Below are 16766 nucleotides of genomic sequence, written 5' to 3' on the forward strand. Positions count from 1 at the left end.
AAATAATGTTACTACAACAAAAAATTACTTCTACTACTAGTACTACTACTACCAATCACCACCGCTATCAGTGAGAAGAGAGAAGAGAGAAGATACTATTTATATAATGTTTTTAAAAAAGTTGTTTGTCTCTTCTCATTCTCTTTCCTGCAAAATCATAACAATAATCTAGACACTAAAAAAAAAAATTAAAAAAAAAGCAAAAGATATATCTTACAACATATATACATACATATTTATAGGAATCATGGATAATAATAATAATAATACTGATACTAATAATCAAACTCATAAGGACACCACTTCCTCCAATGTTTTCAAATTCCCCGGGCACGAATACAGTATGTCATTAATCAAAACAGTGTTTTCAAACGTAATAAAGACATCAAACAACATTCCACAACATATTGGATTTATCATGGATGGTAACAGGAGATTTGCAAGGAAGTCAGGTATCTCGATTAGTGAAGGTCATGAGGCTGGATTCCACAGTATGAGTCAGATCCTAGAATTATGTTATTCATCCGGTGTTAAGGTAGCCACCGTTTACGCATTCTCAATTGAGAATTTCAAAAGAACTTCCAAGGAGGTTAACAATCTAATGAAATTGGCACACGAGGGTATAACACAGTTATGTGCAAACGGGCAACTGGCTAATAAATATGGAGTACGTATCCGTGTCATTGGTGATTTATCACTCTTGAATACAAGTTTACTAAAAAATATTGAAATGACAACAAAGATGACACAAAATAATAAAAGAGCAACGTTGAATATATGTTTTCCATACACAAGTCGTGAAGAGATGTTCCATTCGATGAAAGAGGCTATTGAATTAACAAGCATAAATGAGGAAAAAGGAATCGATGCTATAAAAGATATAGATGAATCAGTAATTGAATCACATTTGTACACAGGAAAATTACCACCTTTGGATCTGTTGATTAGAACAAGTGGTGTTTGTAGATTAAGTGATTTTATGATATGGCAAGTTGTTAACCCAAGAACTCATATAGAATTAATCGATTGTTTGTGGCCAGAATTTGGTCCAATGAAGATGGCATGGATCTTACTAAAATATTCATTTAATAAATATTTTACATCTATTGAAAATGAAGATGAAGATACAATAATAAATAATAATTGTACCACTACAACCACAACCAACCGTAATACTACTGCTAATGATAATATATCGTCAGTGGACTCATTTTTAACAAAAAGGAAAAGAAGAGATAGAGATCAAAATATCAGTCATCCATCTCAAGTAATAAGAAAGGAGAAACTTCAATGAAAATAAGCAAACAGATGTACAAATGTCAAAATGGCTATATAAATAGATAAATAAAAAAACATAAACATAAACACACACATACACATATATATACCATTAGATAGATACCATTATATATTTGTTTTGACCTTTAACTTTTATAGTATGCTTACAGATTGGAAAATATACATATATCAGAATTTTCATTTCTATATATATCTGTGTGTGTGTGTATGTATATATATGATTGTCTATTTTTTTTTATTTTTTTTTTTTTGGGCGGCTAAAATTGACTTTTATATATATATATATATATATGACACTCTTTATACAATCATTACTTCTTTTCTATTTTTCTTTCTGTACTCATCATGAATCTTCGAAACAATTTTGGAATGTTGAAAAAGTAGAAATGAGAAAAAGAAAAAACTAAGAGAAAAACAAAATTGTTTATGGGAGAGAAAAAATTTTTTTTCTTTTATTTTTTTTTTCCTTTTTTTATAGAAGCAAAAATAATATGCGATGAGCTTCTTCAAAAATCAAGTTCAAATGATTATTCGTTTATATGTTTGTTTTACTGAAAAAATATAGACAAGTATCCTCTCACGTATATTTCTGTATTTGCAATTCATCCACTACTAACTATTTTGAGCTCTTCATTTGAACGGAGGTTTTATACGTGGAGAAAATTAAAAATAAAAAAATAAAATAAAATAAAATAAAAGAAAGAGAAAAAGAAAGAGGAATTAACTATATTGATTCTCTTGCCAAAAACTATTTTCTTTTTATTTAAAATATATATAAATATATATACAACATCACTTCAATCCTCTTTGCTATAGATCATTATGGTAAAAAAAGAAAATACAACAAAATCCACAAAAAGATTTAAATACACGTCTTTTAAATCTAGAATAGATGATTTAAAAATCGAGCCAGCTAAAAATCTTGAGAAAAGAGTTCATGATTATGTGGAAACCTCCCATTTTTTAGCCTCTTTTGAGCATTGGAAAGATATCAATTTAAGTGGTAACTTCACTGCATTCGTGTCCGAAGTTGAACCAATTATTCAAACATTACCTCAAATTTTATACCATCAAAATACGATTTACCAAAGTTTAATTAAATATATCGCCAAAAACGATGAAAAATCATTACAACCTTTACTTGATCTGTTATCACAATTTGTTCATGATTTGGGTCCTGATTTTATGTCCTTTTACAACAAAACAATCGATGTCTTAGTCAAATTACTGAATGAGGTTATTGTATTAGAAGACTCCAATGTATTTGAATGGACTTTCAATTCTTTGGCTTATATTTTCAAATATTTATCCAGAATCCTTACTGAGAAATATCTAATTCCAACTTTTGACCTTTTATTTCCTTTATTGTCACATTCAAAGGATTATTTATCCCGTTTTTCTGCTGAGACTTTATCATTTTTAATAAGAAAATCGAAATCTGATAAATTGACAAACTTCGTTCGTTATATTTTCAATAAATTAGCCACATTTTTACATTCAAATTCCTTGTCAGAAAATAATTTATATGATGGTTTATTGACCTTATTTACAGAATCCTTAATTACAACTTCAGGTTCATTACATTCTAAAACCAAAATTATTTTAAGAATCCTATTAAACGAGACATTAAATAATAAGGAGAATAATAATGGAGAAAAAATCATCACATTAATCTGTGATATATGGATGGAGATATCTAGACATGCTTCTTATGAAAATCTTTTAGAACCAACAAATTGCGTTCTAGAAATATTGGAAAATTCAACAGATGGTTATAACCTTATGTCAATATTTTTGTCTACTTTACTATTTGCAGAGAGCGGTCAAAAGATCCCAGATTGGAGTAGAATCACAAAATTGATAACAAGATTTATGGATCAAATTGTAGAATTTAATAATAGCAACAACATCAAAGATAAATACTTAGTTCAACCAGATGTTGTATCTTTATTGTTTATTCTCTATTTCCGTAATTGTGATATTAAAAACTTAACTCAATTTCATATTAAATTATTTAATTTCATTTTAGAACAATATTCTGATATTTTTTTATATTTCTATATAAATGTGTGCGAACTGGTATCAGAAAGATTGGTTTCGTTTAATGGGGTTAAATTCTTACAAAATTTTATCGACAAGAACTGGGAACAAAGTTCCGAAAAAATTGCACTATTTCTTTTGGATATAAACAATAATAATAAGACTCCAATTTTACATAAATTTCAAAATATTACAATTCCAACAAAATTTGCAGATAATCTTTTATTATACTTGTCAAATATTAAGAAACAGGATGATCTATTTCAAATTTATTGGAGACTATCTTTATTGTCATATGTTTTTGAGAAAGATAACTACGAAGTGCTATTACCTCTATTGAAGTTATTAACAGAATCATTTTCATCGCAGCAAAATGAATCAGATTTCTTGATTGATACTATTGGTATATTGATTGGTAATATGACAACCAAGACTGATGATCAAATACTTGAAGTTTTACAATACATTTTACCTCATTTCAAATTGTTACAAACAAGTTCATATTTCATTAATGGATTGCTTCAATTATTACAAAGGGTAAATGGTGATAGAAAAAATGAGATATCTCAATTTTTTGCTCAGAATATTCAAAAAAATGAAGATAAATCTTTATTGCTTGGCTTAACAGATAATTTAATAATTCCTGATAGTAATATGCGGGTTTTGACTTTGAAATTATTAAACATTATTATGGAAAAATTTCAAAATATAACTCTCCCACAAGTTGTCAATGAATGTAGTCTTATAGAACAGATTCCTTTAACGTTGCAGAATGGCAGAATTTTGACAGCTAGGATTAGATCTATGGGTGAAGTATTCAGCAAGATTGAACCAACAGAAATTATCACAAATATTTTCTTGAAACATTTGTTTGGGTTATTAACTATGAGATTTGCTCCAATTTGGGAAGGAATTCGTGAAATTGTACCAATTATTTATAGAAAAAATGCTTCTTTAACATGGTTTTTACTCTATGATTTCTTAAAGGTAAATGATATTAATTATCAAATAAGCTATCCAGATAATTCAATGGATTACGATGTCGATGGTATTCTTTGGAATTCTAAAACTCCTAGGTTAGAAAATATCTTACAAAATATTGCATCAAGATGGGTGAAATATACTTGTGTGCAAAACTCGATCATGGATATTGCTAAAAATGGAAGGGCACAATTGCAGTACCCTCCACATGTAAGAGCAGAGACTTTAAAAATAATGTTACTAGTTCCACAGTTGGTTGAATCAAATTCTAGAAATATCGTTCCATTTTTGTTTAATGAAGAAGAATTTGGATCTATTTTTGGTACTGATGTTCAATATACAGCAAATAAATGGTCAGATTTAGAGAGAAACAACTTACTTAGAGTATTTGCTAAATTTAATAACTCCAAAAATATTTATAAGAGTGAGGCAGTTTTCCAAAGATTATTAGTACTATTAAGTAGTAGAACTGTTGAAGTGCAAAAATTAGCTTTAGCTGCTATATTACCTTATAAAGTACCTGTTGTTAACAAATTTAAGGATAATTTGAGAAATTTACTGGATGATACTTTATTTAAAGACGAAATTATGACTTTCCTTTCTGATAATAGTTCTAATATTATTCAACCAGAAGAACGGGAAGAATTGATGGTTTTAGTATTACGTATACTTTTTGGTAGAGCTCAGACTCCAGTAAGTAGTGGCATTAAAAAGAGTCGGAAACATGCTGTATTAAGTATTCTTCCTAATTTAGGTGAAACTTATATCACTAAATTTTTTGAACTCGGTAGTACAAGATTTAAATTTGATTACTTTTTTTCTAACGGTTATCAAATAAACGAATTAGAGCTTGTTACCACTAATATTAGAAGAATGATAGGTTATGTTACTATTATTAACCAAGCATTAGCTATTTTAGGATCTAAGTATCTTAATGCCATCCTATCCACATTAAAACCACTATTATATTGTATTGCATTTTCATATGCTTTTGGTAAAATAAAGAGCAGTGACACCTTTATAAATAAACAAGTTTCTAACTTAAGGCAACAGTCTTTAAGAGCATTAAATTCGATATTCCAGGTTATAGGAAATGCAATTTCATGGACGGAGTACATTGATCAGATCTTTAATATTGTTATCAAACCTCGAATTCCTGATTTTGCCAATGAAAACTTGCAGCAGCCATCTTCCTTATTGAAGATTATTATTTTTTGGACTACAGGAAAGGAATTTTATCCATTTTTATATTTTAATGATTTTTCATGTGTTAGAATTATTATGGACACTCTTTCTAATGAATATGCAAAAGAATCGGTTGTCTCATGTATTTTAGAAGGTTCTAATCATCTTATTAAGAATTCATCAACAGATGAGAAATATGTTGAATTGGTAGCAATTATTGCTAGTACCTGTCTTCAAATATTACCGAAATTATATGAGAAATTTACTACATCTACAACTATTTCTACTGCAGTGGATCTTCTTTTGAATATGACAGAATTAGGTTACGTACAAGATAACGAAACCAGAAAGTATCTATTAAATTCATTATACTTAATATTAACATCTAACTTTATGAATGTACCTAAAAGTGATATTTTGAACATTTTGAAAATTGTAGCAAATTTAATAGTTGAGTATGATTGTCAATTATCTGAGATTGAGCCCATATTTATAGAGGTGTCTAAATTATTACAAACCTTTTCTGAAAAGGGATTGAGGTTGGCTATTGTATCTATCATATCTAATATTGCAGTCAGATTCGTTGAATACAAGGAAATAGCCACCATAGTAACTGATCTAAATTCATATTCTACTAAACGTATGCATGAATATGATTTTCCAAAAATTCTTTCTGCATTTGAGCATTTTTGTGAGGAAGCATCAAAAACATTAATGGATGTTCAATGGCTTCCAATTTTACATACATGTTTGTATTACATTAAAGATCAAGAAGAATTAGCACTTCGTACTAACGCCACTTACTGTTTAACAAAATTTATTGATTTTAGCAATGCAAAGATATCAGAAGAGGAGGCGCACACTTGTGTTAAGTATTTAAAAATGATTATTTTACCAGCTATAAGAGATGGTTTAAGAAAGACTTCTGAAGATGTTCAGGCAGAATATATTACATTACTTGAATACATTGTTAAAGTATCGGTTTACTATTCTGATCTTCAAGATATGCGTGTATTGTTGGCAGATAATGATGAGGAGGCAAATTTCTTTATCAATATTAAACATATTCAATTACATCGTAGACAGAGAGCTATTAGAAGATTGGGTGATTATGTCAATGAATTGTCGAGTGGTAGTATTGCACACTATTTGATACCAATACTTGAGTATTATGTATTTTCAAAAGAAGAAAAGTACCGTAATATTGCAAATGAAAGTTTTACCTCTATTGGGAAACTTGCTCAGGGTACTAGTTGGAATCAATATAGAGCTTTACTTCGTAGATATATTTCTATTTTGAAAACCAAAGAAGACCTATTAAAAGAATCGGTTTTATTGGTTAATCAGTTATCCTTGTCTTTGAAGACAACTTTGCATGCTTTTAGGAACAATACCTTAACAGAACGTCTTCGTGAAAAATGTTTCACTAATGTTGAAGAACCTGAATCCTTTATTAAAAATGAAGTTTATCCTGTATTGTGCAAAATTCTGGGAGAAAGAAATGATGAAACTATTGTAGTTAGAATTCCTTTAACCGAGGCTTTAGTCAACTTTATCCTTGCTCTTTCTCAAGATGATACAGTAAATATGCTTCCTGGTATTTTAACAGCAGTTTGTCAAATTCTAAGAAGCAAATCCGAGGAGCTTCGTGATGCAATTAGAAACACTCTAGGAAAGATCAGTGTTATCCTTGGTTCCTTTTATTTACCTTTTATTTTTAAAGAGTTGAAAAGTGCACTTCAAAGAGGATCACAAGTACATGTTTTAGGTTTTACTGTACATCATATTTTAAAAGAGATTTCTCAATCAATGGTACATGCTGATCTTGATGATTCTGCTCATTTATTGGTAATGATAATTATGGAAGACATATTTGGTACCGTTGGTCAGGAAAAGGAATCTGATAATTATCACACTAAAATGAAAGAAGTCAAAGTGACCAAAAGTTATGATGCAGCAGAAATACTAGCATGTAATATTTCTTTGGGTATTTTTGCAGAATTGTTGTACCCAATTAAGGCTTTATTGATGGAGAAAATGAATAATAAAACCCAACACAAGTTAGACGAATTGTTACGTAGATATTCTCTAGGTCTCAACAAAAATGAATCTGCAGATTCTAAGGAATCATTGACCTTATGTTATGAGATTTTCCAACAATCCATAGCTGAGGAAGACAAAAAAGTAAAAAAATATACAGCAAGATCAGTGGATGAAAAGGAAGAATTTTTCTTAGTTAATCTAAATTTCAAAAATACTACTGTTCAAATGGAAAACTCTATTTATACAGCCACTTTGCAAAAGTTTGCCCTTGATCTATTAAAGATTGTCATTTCTAAACATTATAACTTGCTGCATTCCTCTTATTTAGAAGGGTTCATGCCATTATTGAAAGAGGCATTGGATTCTGAAAATGAAAATGTGTTAACTAGTGCTCTTAGAGTATTAGTCATAATAGTCAAGTTGGATTTTTCTGAAGACTCGGAAGGTTTATTTAAGAATTGTGCTAGAAAGGTTTTAAATTTAATCAAAGACTCACCATCTACATCTACTGAATTATGTCAAATGGGGCTTAAATATTTGTCATCATTTATTCGTCATAAGGATATGAAACTAAAAGACACAGCCATAAGTTACATCTTAACTAGAGTTTTACCTGATTTAAATGAACCAAGCAAACAGGGTCTAGCCTTTAATTTTTTGAAGGCATTAGTTCATAAACATATTATGTTACCAGAAATTTACGATGTAATCGATGTTGTAAGAGAAATCATGGTTACTAATCATTCTAAAGATATAAGAGATGTTTCAAGAAGTGTATATTATCAATTTTTGATGGAATATGATCAAGGTAAAGGCCGTCTAGAAAAACAATTTAAATACATGGTTGATAATTTACAATATCCATCTCAAGAAGGTAGACAATCTGTGATGGAATTATTGAATTTAATTATCACAAAGTCCAATCCAAATCTACTTTCAAAATTATCTTCTTCATTCTTTTTATCATTGAGTAACGTCTCTATTAATGATGAAAGTCCAAGATGTCGTGAAATGGCAAGTATCTTACTTTCTAATATGCTTCAAAAGGTTTCTGATAAAGACTTGGAGTTGATTAATAAGTACTTAACTGCCTGGTTGAGACAAGTAGATCGTATTCAATTTACTAGTTTGGGATTAAGAATATTTAAAATTTATATTAGTGCATTATCGATTGACAAGAATTTACATTTGAAGGATCTTGCCTTAAAAAGAATTCAACAAATTGTTACTGATGTTGATGCTGGTTCTGACTTCGGATGGGATTTGATTTACACTGCCTTAAATATATTTATTACTATTGTGGAAAATACTGATGAAATATACCAAGATCAATATAGAAAGGTATGGGATGGTGTGAATGCATGTTTGCTTTATCCTCATATGTGGGTACGTCAATCTTCAGCACGTTTAGTCAATTTGATGGTTAATAATCTTGATAAACTTGAAACACCAATGAGTGATTCTGAGTTACAAAATATTGCTAATAGAGTTATGCATCAACTAGCAGCACCATCTATTCCTGAAAGTTTGTCGAGTATTATAATTAAGACATTAGTTTTTATTGCTAATAAGTGGAACAAGGAAAATACACAGTTTATTGTCAAGGATCAAGATAAGGAGAGTCCATATAAAAGTGCATTAGATTATATGGTTAGTAGAATTAGTGTAATCATTAGAAATGAACAAAATATGGCTGATTCGCATGTATCTAAAAAGGCAAGTATTCAATTCTTTGCCTTCTTAGCTCAATTACTACCAGAAGAATCAATACATCCATTGGCAGAAAAGATTATATTGTCATTATATGTCCATTTAGAAACTGACAAGGGCAATATTTCAGAAGAGAAGGAGGAATTAAGCAATCTATCTCAAGAGTGTCTACAAGTAATTGAATCAAAACTCTCAGTTTCTGATTTTACAAAGATTTATGCAAATGTTAAACAAATTGTTATTAAGAGACGTCAAGAAAGAAAACATAAACGTTCTATCTTAGCATTGAATGCACCAGACATTGCAGCTCAAAAGAAGATCAAAAAGCATGTTAGATCAAGAGAGAAACGTAAACATGAGAAGGATGATAGTGGCTATTATCAAAGAAAAAACAAAAAGAAGAGAGTATGATTGCAGAAACCGTCCTATTCCATTCAGAAGAAAAATGAAAACAAGCTTGATTTCATTGTTAGTAGTTATATATACAAAAAGGAAAATTAATAAACTATTTAGCGTTGATGATAGATTGTATAGTATAGTATATATAGAGAGACTAGTGATTTTTCATTATTTGAAACTTTACCCTACATAAGAGACTATCTTTTGTAGTGTATTCTATTCTTATTAATATTTTTGAAGGAGCAAAGAACATGAGTATAGATAAAAATTTAATCATATTGAGAGACTAAAACTGATGGTTTCAGATAATATAGATGCATGCCACTCAGGTGGTGTGATAATAAATCTACAAATATATAGTTATTATAGTATTTTACAGATGTTGACAATATATTAGAGTATCTTCAGTCGTAGTAGATCGCATTATACTCGAGTAGGACTTTAAAAATACACAGTGTAATCATCTTTAGTCTGATACATTAAAAAAGTAACAGAGAGATTTTCAAATTTTTTGTCTTTTTTTCCTTAAGTCATTGGGTTTGATATATCAGATGTTTGTTTCTTAATATTTTTGAAATCACTTTGTATTGCAGTGACAGATTCTGTTATTTCTTTCATTGGACTATTACTATCGCTATTACTTGTTTCATTGTCTGTGGTATTCATAATTTTACTATCAGCAATATCTGCAACATCCTCTGTTGTATTAGCCTCTTCTCTTTTTTCCTCAATACCTTCTTCTTTTTTGTCTGTTCTCTCAGATTGTCCTTCTGTTTCTTCTTTCTCATCTGTTTTCTTAATTTGTTCTCTTGTTCTTTCCTCCTCAAGACCTTCCTCTTTCTTGTTTGTTCTTTCTTTTTGTCCTTCTGTCCTCTCATCTTCCTCTTCGTCTTCTTCCCTTCCATCATCATCTTCTTCTTCTCCTTCTTCTTCTCCCTCTGGTTTATTTGTAAGACCAGAATTCTCTAATTTACGGTAGTATTCTTCCATTTCTTGATGGTATCGTTTTTTCTCCTCATTATACAATTGATAATATGGTGCCCTTTCTTCTTCACTTAAACTTTTCCAACCTTCTGTTAAATCTTTAGTTACATCAAAGGAACCTTTTTGTCTAATTATATCTTTATTCATTTCACAATATAATAAATATGCATTTGTAGGTCTCTTTGGCATATTAGGATCTCTCTCTCTTGTTCTTTGTTTTTTACTCTTAGGCTTCTTTAATGGATTACTAAACAATTCCTTTTTAAAAGTCTCTAATGTTGGTAAAGGGTTTTGGTAATTTAACTCAGGATCGATCTTGATACGAGATTCTAATCGTTCTAATAGTACACCATATTCTAATTTAAGACGCCTAACTATATGTCTTGATCTTTGTACAGATAACCCTAATGCTGTGTTCTTCTGTTGTAATTCTTCAACTTTTTTTTTCATCTCTTGAGCATCCATTTGATAAATATTGTCATTGCTGAAGTCATTTTCGTCATTATTGATGCTATCATCAGCATAATTATTGTTGTTATTAGTATCTTCAGGAGTAATATTGTTAGTGGTAGCAGTACCTTCACTCATCTTTGTTTTCTTTTAGTTGTCTATATTTGTTATTAACAATCGTGATAGTCTACAGATAGGTGAAGAAATAATAAAAAACGTTTAATCTTATTATCACCCTTCGCCTAAACAAATCTAATTTGACCACTAAATTGGCACAAAGAATAATGGTACTGATACTTTGTTTTTATATCGATGACTTCTTTCAATATTGTCTCTTGATTATATAGTTTGTTTTAATTTAAGACTTAAAGAAAAATTTTTCACTTTGTTAAATACACTAAGTTATTCAAATAGAATAAAGAAGGAACGAATTGAAGGAAGCGGTATACGGGAGAAGGCATTCTATACAAGTCTAAAGTGAAGAGAAGCCAGAGTTGAAATTTAATGTCCCTAAAGAATCTGTTGATTATACACATATATACAGTCATATCCATATATAGAGGAGGGAATGAGCAAGAATCCTTTGACCATGTCAAGTAAGAAGAATGATTTAGAAGAGAGCGTTCCTTTGATACTATCTCAAACAAGAGATTCACAACAGAATAGATATAAACCTGTGCCAAATCAGCAAAGACAAAGATATGATTCTAATTTTCCATCTTATTCGAGTGATAATGATGTTGATGTTCAACGAACAAAGATTGGACCCCAAAGGACCTCAAGAAAGGCGCAAAAATTGAAGTTATTGCCTGAAGAAAGTTTCACTAGTCGAAGCAAGACATCTAAAGATAATAATAATGATAGAAATGATGAGGATGAGGACGACGATGAGGTGCTTGTGGAGACAAGTGATGATTTTGAAGATTCAGAGGAGGAAGACTCTGATATAGATTTTGACAATAAACAAAAGAGCCGTGCTAGTAGTATTGGTATTGAAATTAACAATAGTAATAATGATAATGACAATGATGATGATGATGGGTATGCAAAAAATAAGTCTGTAGTTTTAAATATCAATGTCAATGAGTCTTTGAGTAATGATAACAATAATACTACAGTAGATTCTTCGCCAACAAATGTGACACCACATAAGACAGAAATAAGCAAAAAAACTACTACTAGTAACACCGCAGAAACTGCCAAGTCATCTTTACCATACTCATCCTCCGCATTTATGGAAAAAGAATCGCAATCATCTACAATATTGACACCAACTATCAAGAGAGGGACTACTGATAATCCTAATAGTAATAAGACGAAAATGAAAGTAAGAAAGGAGAATAAAGGATACGTTTATTCACAAGTAAACAAAATCACGGACAAACCTGCAAGACGTGATGCTAAACGTCTTGGTAAAGCTCAAAGACATCTTTTACCTAGATGTACTGCCTATTGTACTGCAAGTAGTTACAATATGAGGGGTTTGATTAAATGGTTAAGAGATTCACATAAAGTGTATCATACGAAGCCGAAATTATTTGATGAATGTTTATATACTCCTTTTTCCTACACAGATTGGAGAAGAGATAAAAGATTTGAACATGAAGATATAATTAGACTAGATAAAGAAGGTGGTGAGATTAATGTAAGTGACAAACGACCAGATTTATTTATATTTGAATATGGTGTTGTTGTATTATGGGGATTTACAGAAAGGGAGGAGAAATCATTATTAAATGATATAGAAAGATTTGAGAAGGAGAAATTGGCACAAGAAGATATTCAAGTGGAAGAATTTAATTACTATATAACAACGAGTTATCAACCGAGAATTTATAATGATTTCATTACATTAAGGGATGGGTCGAATTATATGACAAAATTGTCAATATCGCATGCAATAGCACAAAGTGTTAAGATATCATTATTTGAAGAATTGGTTGATAATACTATTGAAGACACGCAAGACATACCGCAAGAGATTGCATCAACTGGAAAAGTATCGATGAACAAAGAAGAGATAATGAAAAGTATTGGTGAATTGTTTATATTAAGGATTAATATCAATTTGCATGGCTCAGTGATGGATTCTCCAGAGATTATGTGGTCAGAACCTCAATTGGAGCCAATATATCAAGCGACTAGGGGTTATTTAGAGATTAACCAACGTGTTGCATTATTGAATCAAAGATTAGAGGTGATTTCAGACCTTTTACAAATGTTAAAGGAACAATTGGGACATTCACACGAGGAATATTTAGAATTTATTGTGATAATTCTTGTTGGTGTAGAAGTTTTTGTTTCGCTAGTTAATATTGCAGTGGATATCTTTGCGAACCGTCATGGGTAAAATAAAATAGAACCAAATAAGGAAAAATAGATAAGTGACATGAAATATATTTTAGGAGAAGGTAACCTATAGAGTTGATACACATGATATGTATATATAATATATATGTATTGATTTATCGGTTTAAGTATCTGTTTATATTCCATTATAAGATTTTATATATATGAGAGAGGGAAGGGAAACGAAGAAGGATTTGTTTTAATACTCGTTTTTCTTCTAGCAACTAAGATCGACACAAACATAAAGTTATATGCATAGATATGTGTGTGACTAAAAATATTGTTTATTATTTATTTCTCATTCAATTTAAGAAGTTTAGCTTCTACAGTATTAACTTTATCCTGTGCGGTTTGGTTTTTATCAGTTCTAGTACCTAATCTAATTTCAGTATGGCATCTGACATAGCCTTGTTCATGAGCATATTCATGTAATTCACCAATAAAACTCATGACTTCATCCCATGGACCCTCGATTGTTGTACCGAAACTATGCAAAGAGGTTTTAAATGGACTCTGACGAATTTTGTTTTCGATCATGGTGACAAAGTCAGAGACACTTGGACTTCCGGTACCTATTGGAACCATACAAAGATCGACAAGCACATTTATATTAGGCATGATAAATTAAAAATAAAACTGTTGGGTGTGGATATATGTGTATATATATGTATATGTATCTATTTAGTCCAGTGTATATTGATGTGGTAGTAACATGTGCGAACACTAATGAATTCTTTTTTTGGCGATAACGATGCTCGAAATAGAATTGTACAGTATCCACATATATTAATCGGAGACTTATTGAACAAGGCTGAGGATATCGATGTTAAGAGAGTGCACAAGGAATTATGAGTGGATCAGTCTAGTTATCCAATAAACCCTCAAGGGGAGATACAAGGACCTTCATTGCATATGCATGCATGCATACATACAGAAGAAGAAGGGGAAAGAGATTTGAAGTTGATTGAAGTCATGGTTAAAGTCGGAAACTGAAGGTTTCTAACAGTTTCCATTTATGTGTTGCTTTTTTGTTATTTTCTCACACCGTCAACTCCGATTTCTTCAGGGTTTTTTTTTGTTCTTTTTTTCTTTCTCTTACTAATACCCTACTTTTTTATCCAACTTTTTTGAAAAAATATTGCATTGAGGATATTAACCCTGTTTTTTTTAAAAAAAAGCAAAATTGTCGGATTATTGGAATTCCTTGGAGGGAAGGAAAGCCGCATATAATCCGTCATGGTGAATTAAAATCAATAAATCTAATTCATTTGAATGAAAAAGAAAGACTTTCTTTTTTTTTTTTCGTTAAGTTATGTGAACTATTGCATATACAGAAGAAGAAGAAGGAATAGTAGTAGTAGTAGCAATAGTGACCGTTCCAAGATTATAAGCCTAGGTCTAATCAGTATTATTGAGCAACTAGTCAGTTAATCAGCCAATTATTAGATAAGTGTATTTGTTATCTATCTATAAGTGAATAAAGGAATTTTCAAATTCTATTATATATTTTCTTCTTCTTTTTTTTTTCTGTTGGGTATTTCTATTTCTTTGTTTGAGGAATTTGGGTAATGGTAGCTAAGAGTCAGTCTGTTTCAGTAGATGATGTTGTTCCTTCAATAGACTCCAAGGATCCAATATTTAGAAATAAACTAACTCAATGTTTCGATGACATATTGAAACAATCGAGTGAGATGTTGGTCCAAGAACAGTTGAAGACTATCCAATTGGATGGGTCTTTAAGTAATGGGTTCCTTAAAAACCAAAGCAAATTATTGGCTGATAGAATCCATTCGTTTCACTCAATTTTAGATGATCTGGATTATACACTATATAATTGTAGTAAATTTATTGATAAATGTGAACAAGTTGGTCAAATCAAAGAAAGGGAAAGATTAAAAGCTTTAGAACTTGAAAGAGAAAGAGAAAGAGAAAGAGAAAGAGTGGAGCGATTAAAGAAAGAAGAAGAAGAAGCTAAACTTAAAGAGAAATTGAGATTGGAACAAGAAGAAAAATTAAAAAGAGAGAAAGAGGAACAGGAAAAAATTAAAAGAGAAAACCAAATAGGAGAAGAAGTACTTTTAGTACAGGAAGGGAATTTAGTTAATGGAAATAACAATGATAATAATAGTAACAATAATAACAATAATAATGAGGGTAGTGATAAGAACAGTAATAATAGCAATAATCGTAAAAATGGTGACAGTGGTCTTGAACTGTCAGGTGATGCTTTACCCACATCTATTAAGGATCTAGGCAATAATAATAACAATGATAATGATAATACTATGGGTAGTAATGTTACCAATACAGGGTTGACTACCACGTCAAATAATACCATAGATTTAACTGCTTTTGGTATGAATAAAGATTTATTAGACAACAATAATAGAAACGATGAAAACAATAGTAACAATAATAATAATATAAATATTGATATTAAAAGTTCAGTGGACATTTCTGCAAATAATACATCTTCTATTACTAATATAGACCAAAATAATAATAGCAATAACAACGGTAATCCAAATAGTGCTAATAATAATGGTAATAACAATAGCATGATAAATGATAAAAACGATTTGAATTTTAGTTTTAATGAATCTTCTAACATAATGTCCATGTTTGATGAAGATATCACAAATAATAATAATAATAATAATAATAATAGTAGTAGTATTAGTATTAATGGAAACAATGGCAATAACACTGCTAATAATGAATTCAACAAGAATACTACTAATGTCAGCAATAGCATAATTTCAAATAATAGTAATAGTAATAATAATGTTAATATACAGCAAGGTGATAATAAGGGAAATCAAAGTACAATGTTTACTGATTTGGAATCTATGGATATGTCCTTATTTGAAGAATTAGATAATCCGTCATTTAAATCTAGCAATTTAGATTTATCAAATTCAGTAAATGGTGGTAATGATACAAGTAATAATAGTAACAATAATAATAGTGATAATATGTTTGGTTCAAATAACATTATGGGTGGCAATCAGCCTAATATTAACAATGTTGCTAATCAGAACGGGAATGTGAATGGGAGTAGTAATGATAATGAGCAGCTGGATTCTAATTTATTAAGTTCTATGCAAGAAGGTAGTGAAGATTATTTGACATTAAATGATTTTAATGATTTGAATATTGATTGGAATACAAACAATGATACAAGGGATATGTTTAATATATAAAATCATAGTATAATAATGGAAATGTTTATTATGTGCTGATAATGAAACTCGATTAAAAAGCATTATGGAATTATGTGTATATATAATAATATCACAGATACACCGATGATAGCAGGACAATGC

The 16766-nt window shown here is 30.0% G+C and overlaps 6 protein-coding genes across 6 annotated transcripts; 4 read left to right on the top strand and 2 right to left on the bottom strand.

Annotated features, from left to right (window-relative positions):
• Positions 1–247: 247 nt before the first annotated feature.
• Positions 248–1294, top strand: RER2 (ditrans,polycis-polyprenyl diphosphate synthase; the record flags this gene model as incomplete). Its single annotated transcript, XM_064860243.1, has 1 exon — positions 248–1294. The coding sequence occupies one exon, from the start codon at positions 248–250 to the stop codon at positions 1292–1294; it is 1047 nt and encodes a 348-aa protein (XP_064712904.1).
• Positions 1295–2121: 827 nt separating this feature from the next.
• Positions 2122–9669, top strand: UTP20 (Utp20p; the record flags this gene model as incomplete). The annotated part of the gene is made up of 1 exon (XM_064860244.1): positions 2122–9669. One exon carries the CDS (start codon positions 2122–2124, stop codon positions 9667–9669), a length of 7548 nt encoding a protein of 2515 aa, XP_064712905.1.
• A 513-nt stretch (positions 9670–10182) lies between these two features.
• On the bottom strand, positions 10183–11229 carry NHP10 (Nhp10p; the record flags this gene model as incomplete). The annotated part of the gene is made up of 1 exon (XM_064860245.1): positions 10183–11229. The coding sequence occupies one exon, from the start codon at positions 11227–11229 to the stop codon at positions 10183–10185; it is 1047 nt and encodes a 348-aa protein (XP_064712906.1).
• Positions 11230–11659: 430 nt separating this feature from the next.
• Positions 11660–13441, top strand: RMD1 (Rmd1p; the record flags this gene model as incomplete). The annotated part of the gene is made up of 1 exon (XM_064860246.1): positions 11660–13441. The coding sequence occupies one exon, from the start codon at positions 11660–11662 to the stop codon at positions 13439–13441; it is 1782 nt and encodes a 593-aa protein (XP_064712907.1).
• Positions 13442–13731: 290 nt separating this feature from the next.
• Positions 13732–14058, bottom strand: ECM15 (Ecm15p; the record flags this gene model as incomplete). The annotated part of the gene is made up of 1 exon (XM_064860247.1): positions 13732–14058. The coding sequence occupies one exon, from the start codon at positions 14056–14058 to the stop codon at positions 13732–13734; it is 327 nt and encodes a 108-aa protein (XP_064712908.1).
• A 950-nt stretch (positions 14059–15008) lies between these two features.
• MED2 (Med2p) lies at positions 15009–16643 on the top strand (the record flags this gene model as incomplete). The annotated part of the gene is made up of 1 exon (XM_064860248.1): positions 15009–16643. The coding sequence occupies one exon, from the start codon at positions 15009–15011 to the stop codon at positions 16641–16643; it is 1635 nt and encodes a 544-aa protein (XP_064712909.1).
• Positions 16644–16766: the final 123 nt, after the last annotated feature.

The sequence above is a fragment of the Arxiozyma heterogenica genome, assembly GCF_036370985.1.
Source record: "Arxiozyma heterogenica strain weizmannii chromosome Unknown scaffold_30, whole genome shotgun sequence".
Classification (NCBI taxonomy): Eukaryota; Fungi; Ascomycota; class Saccharomycetes; order Saccharomycetales; family Saccharomycetaceae; genus Arxiozyma; species Arxiozyma heterogenica.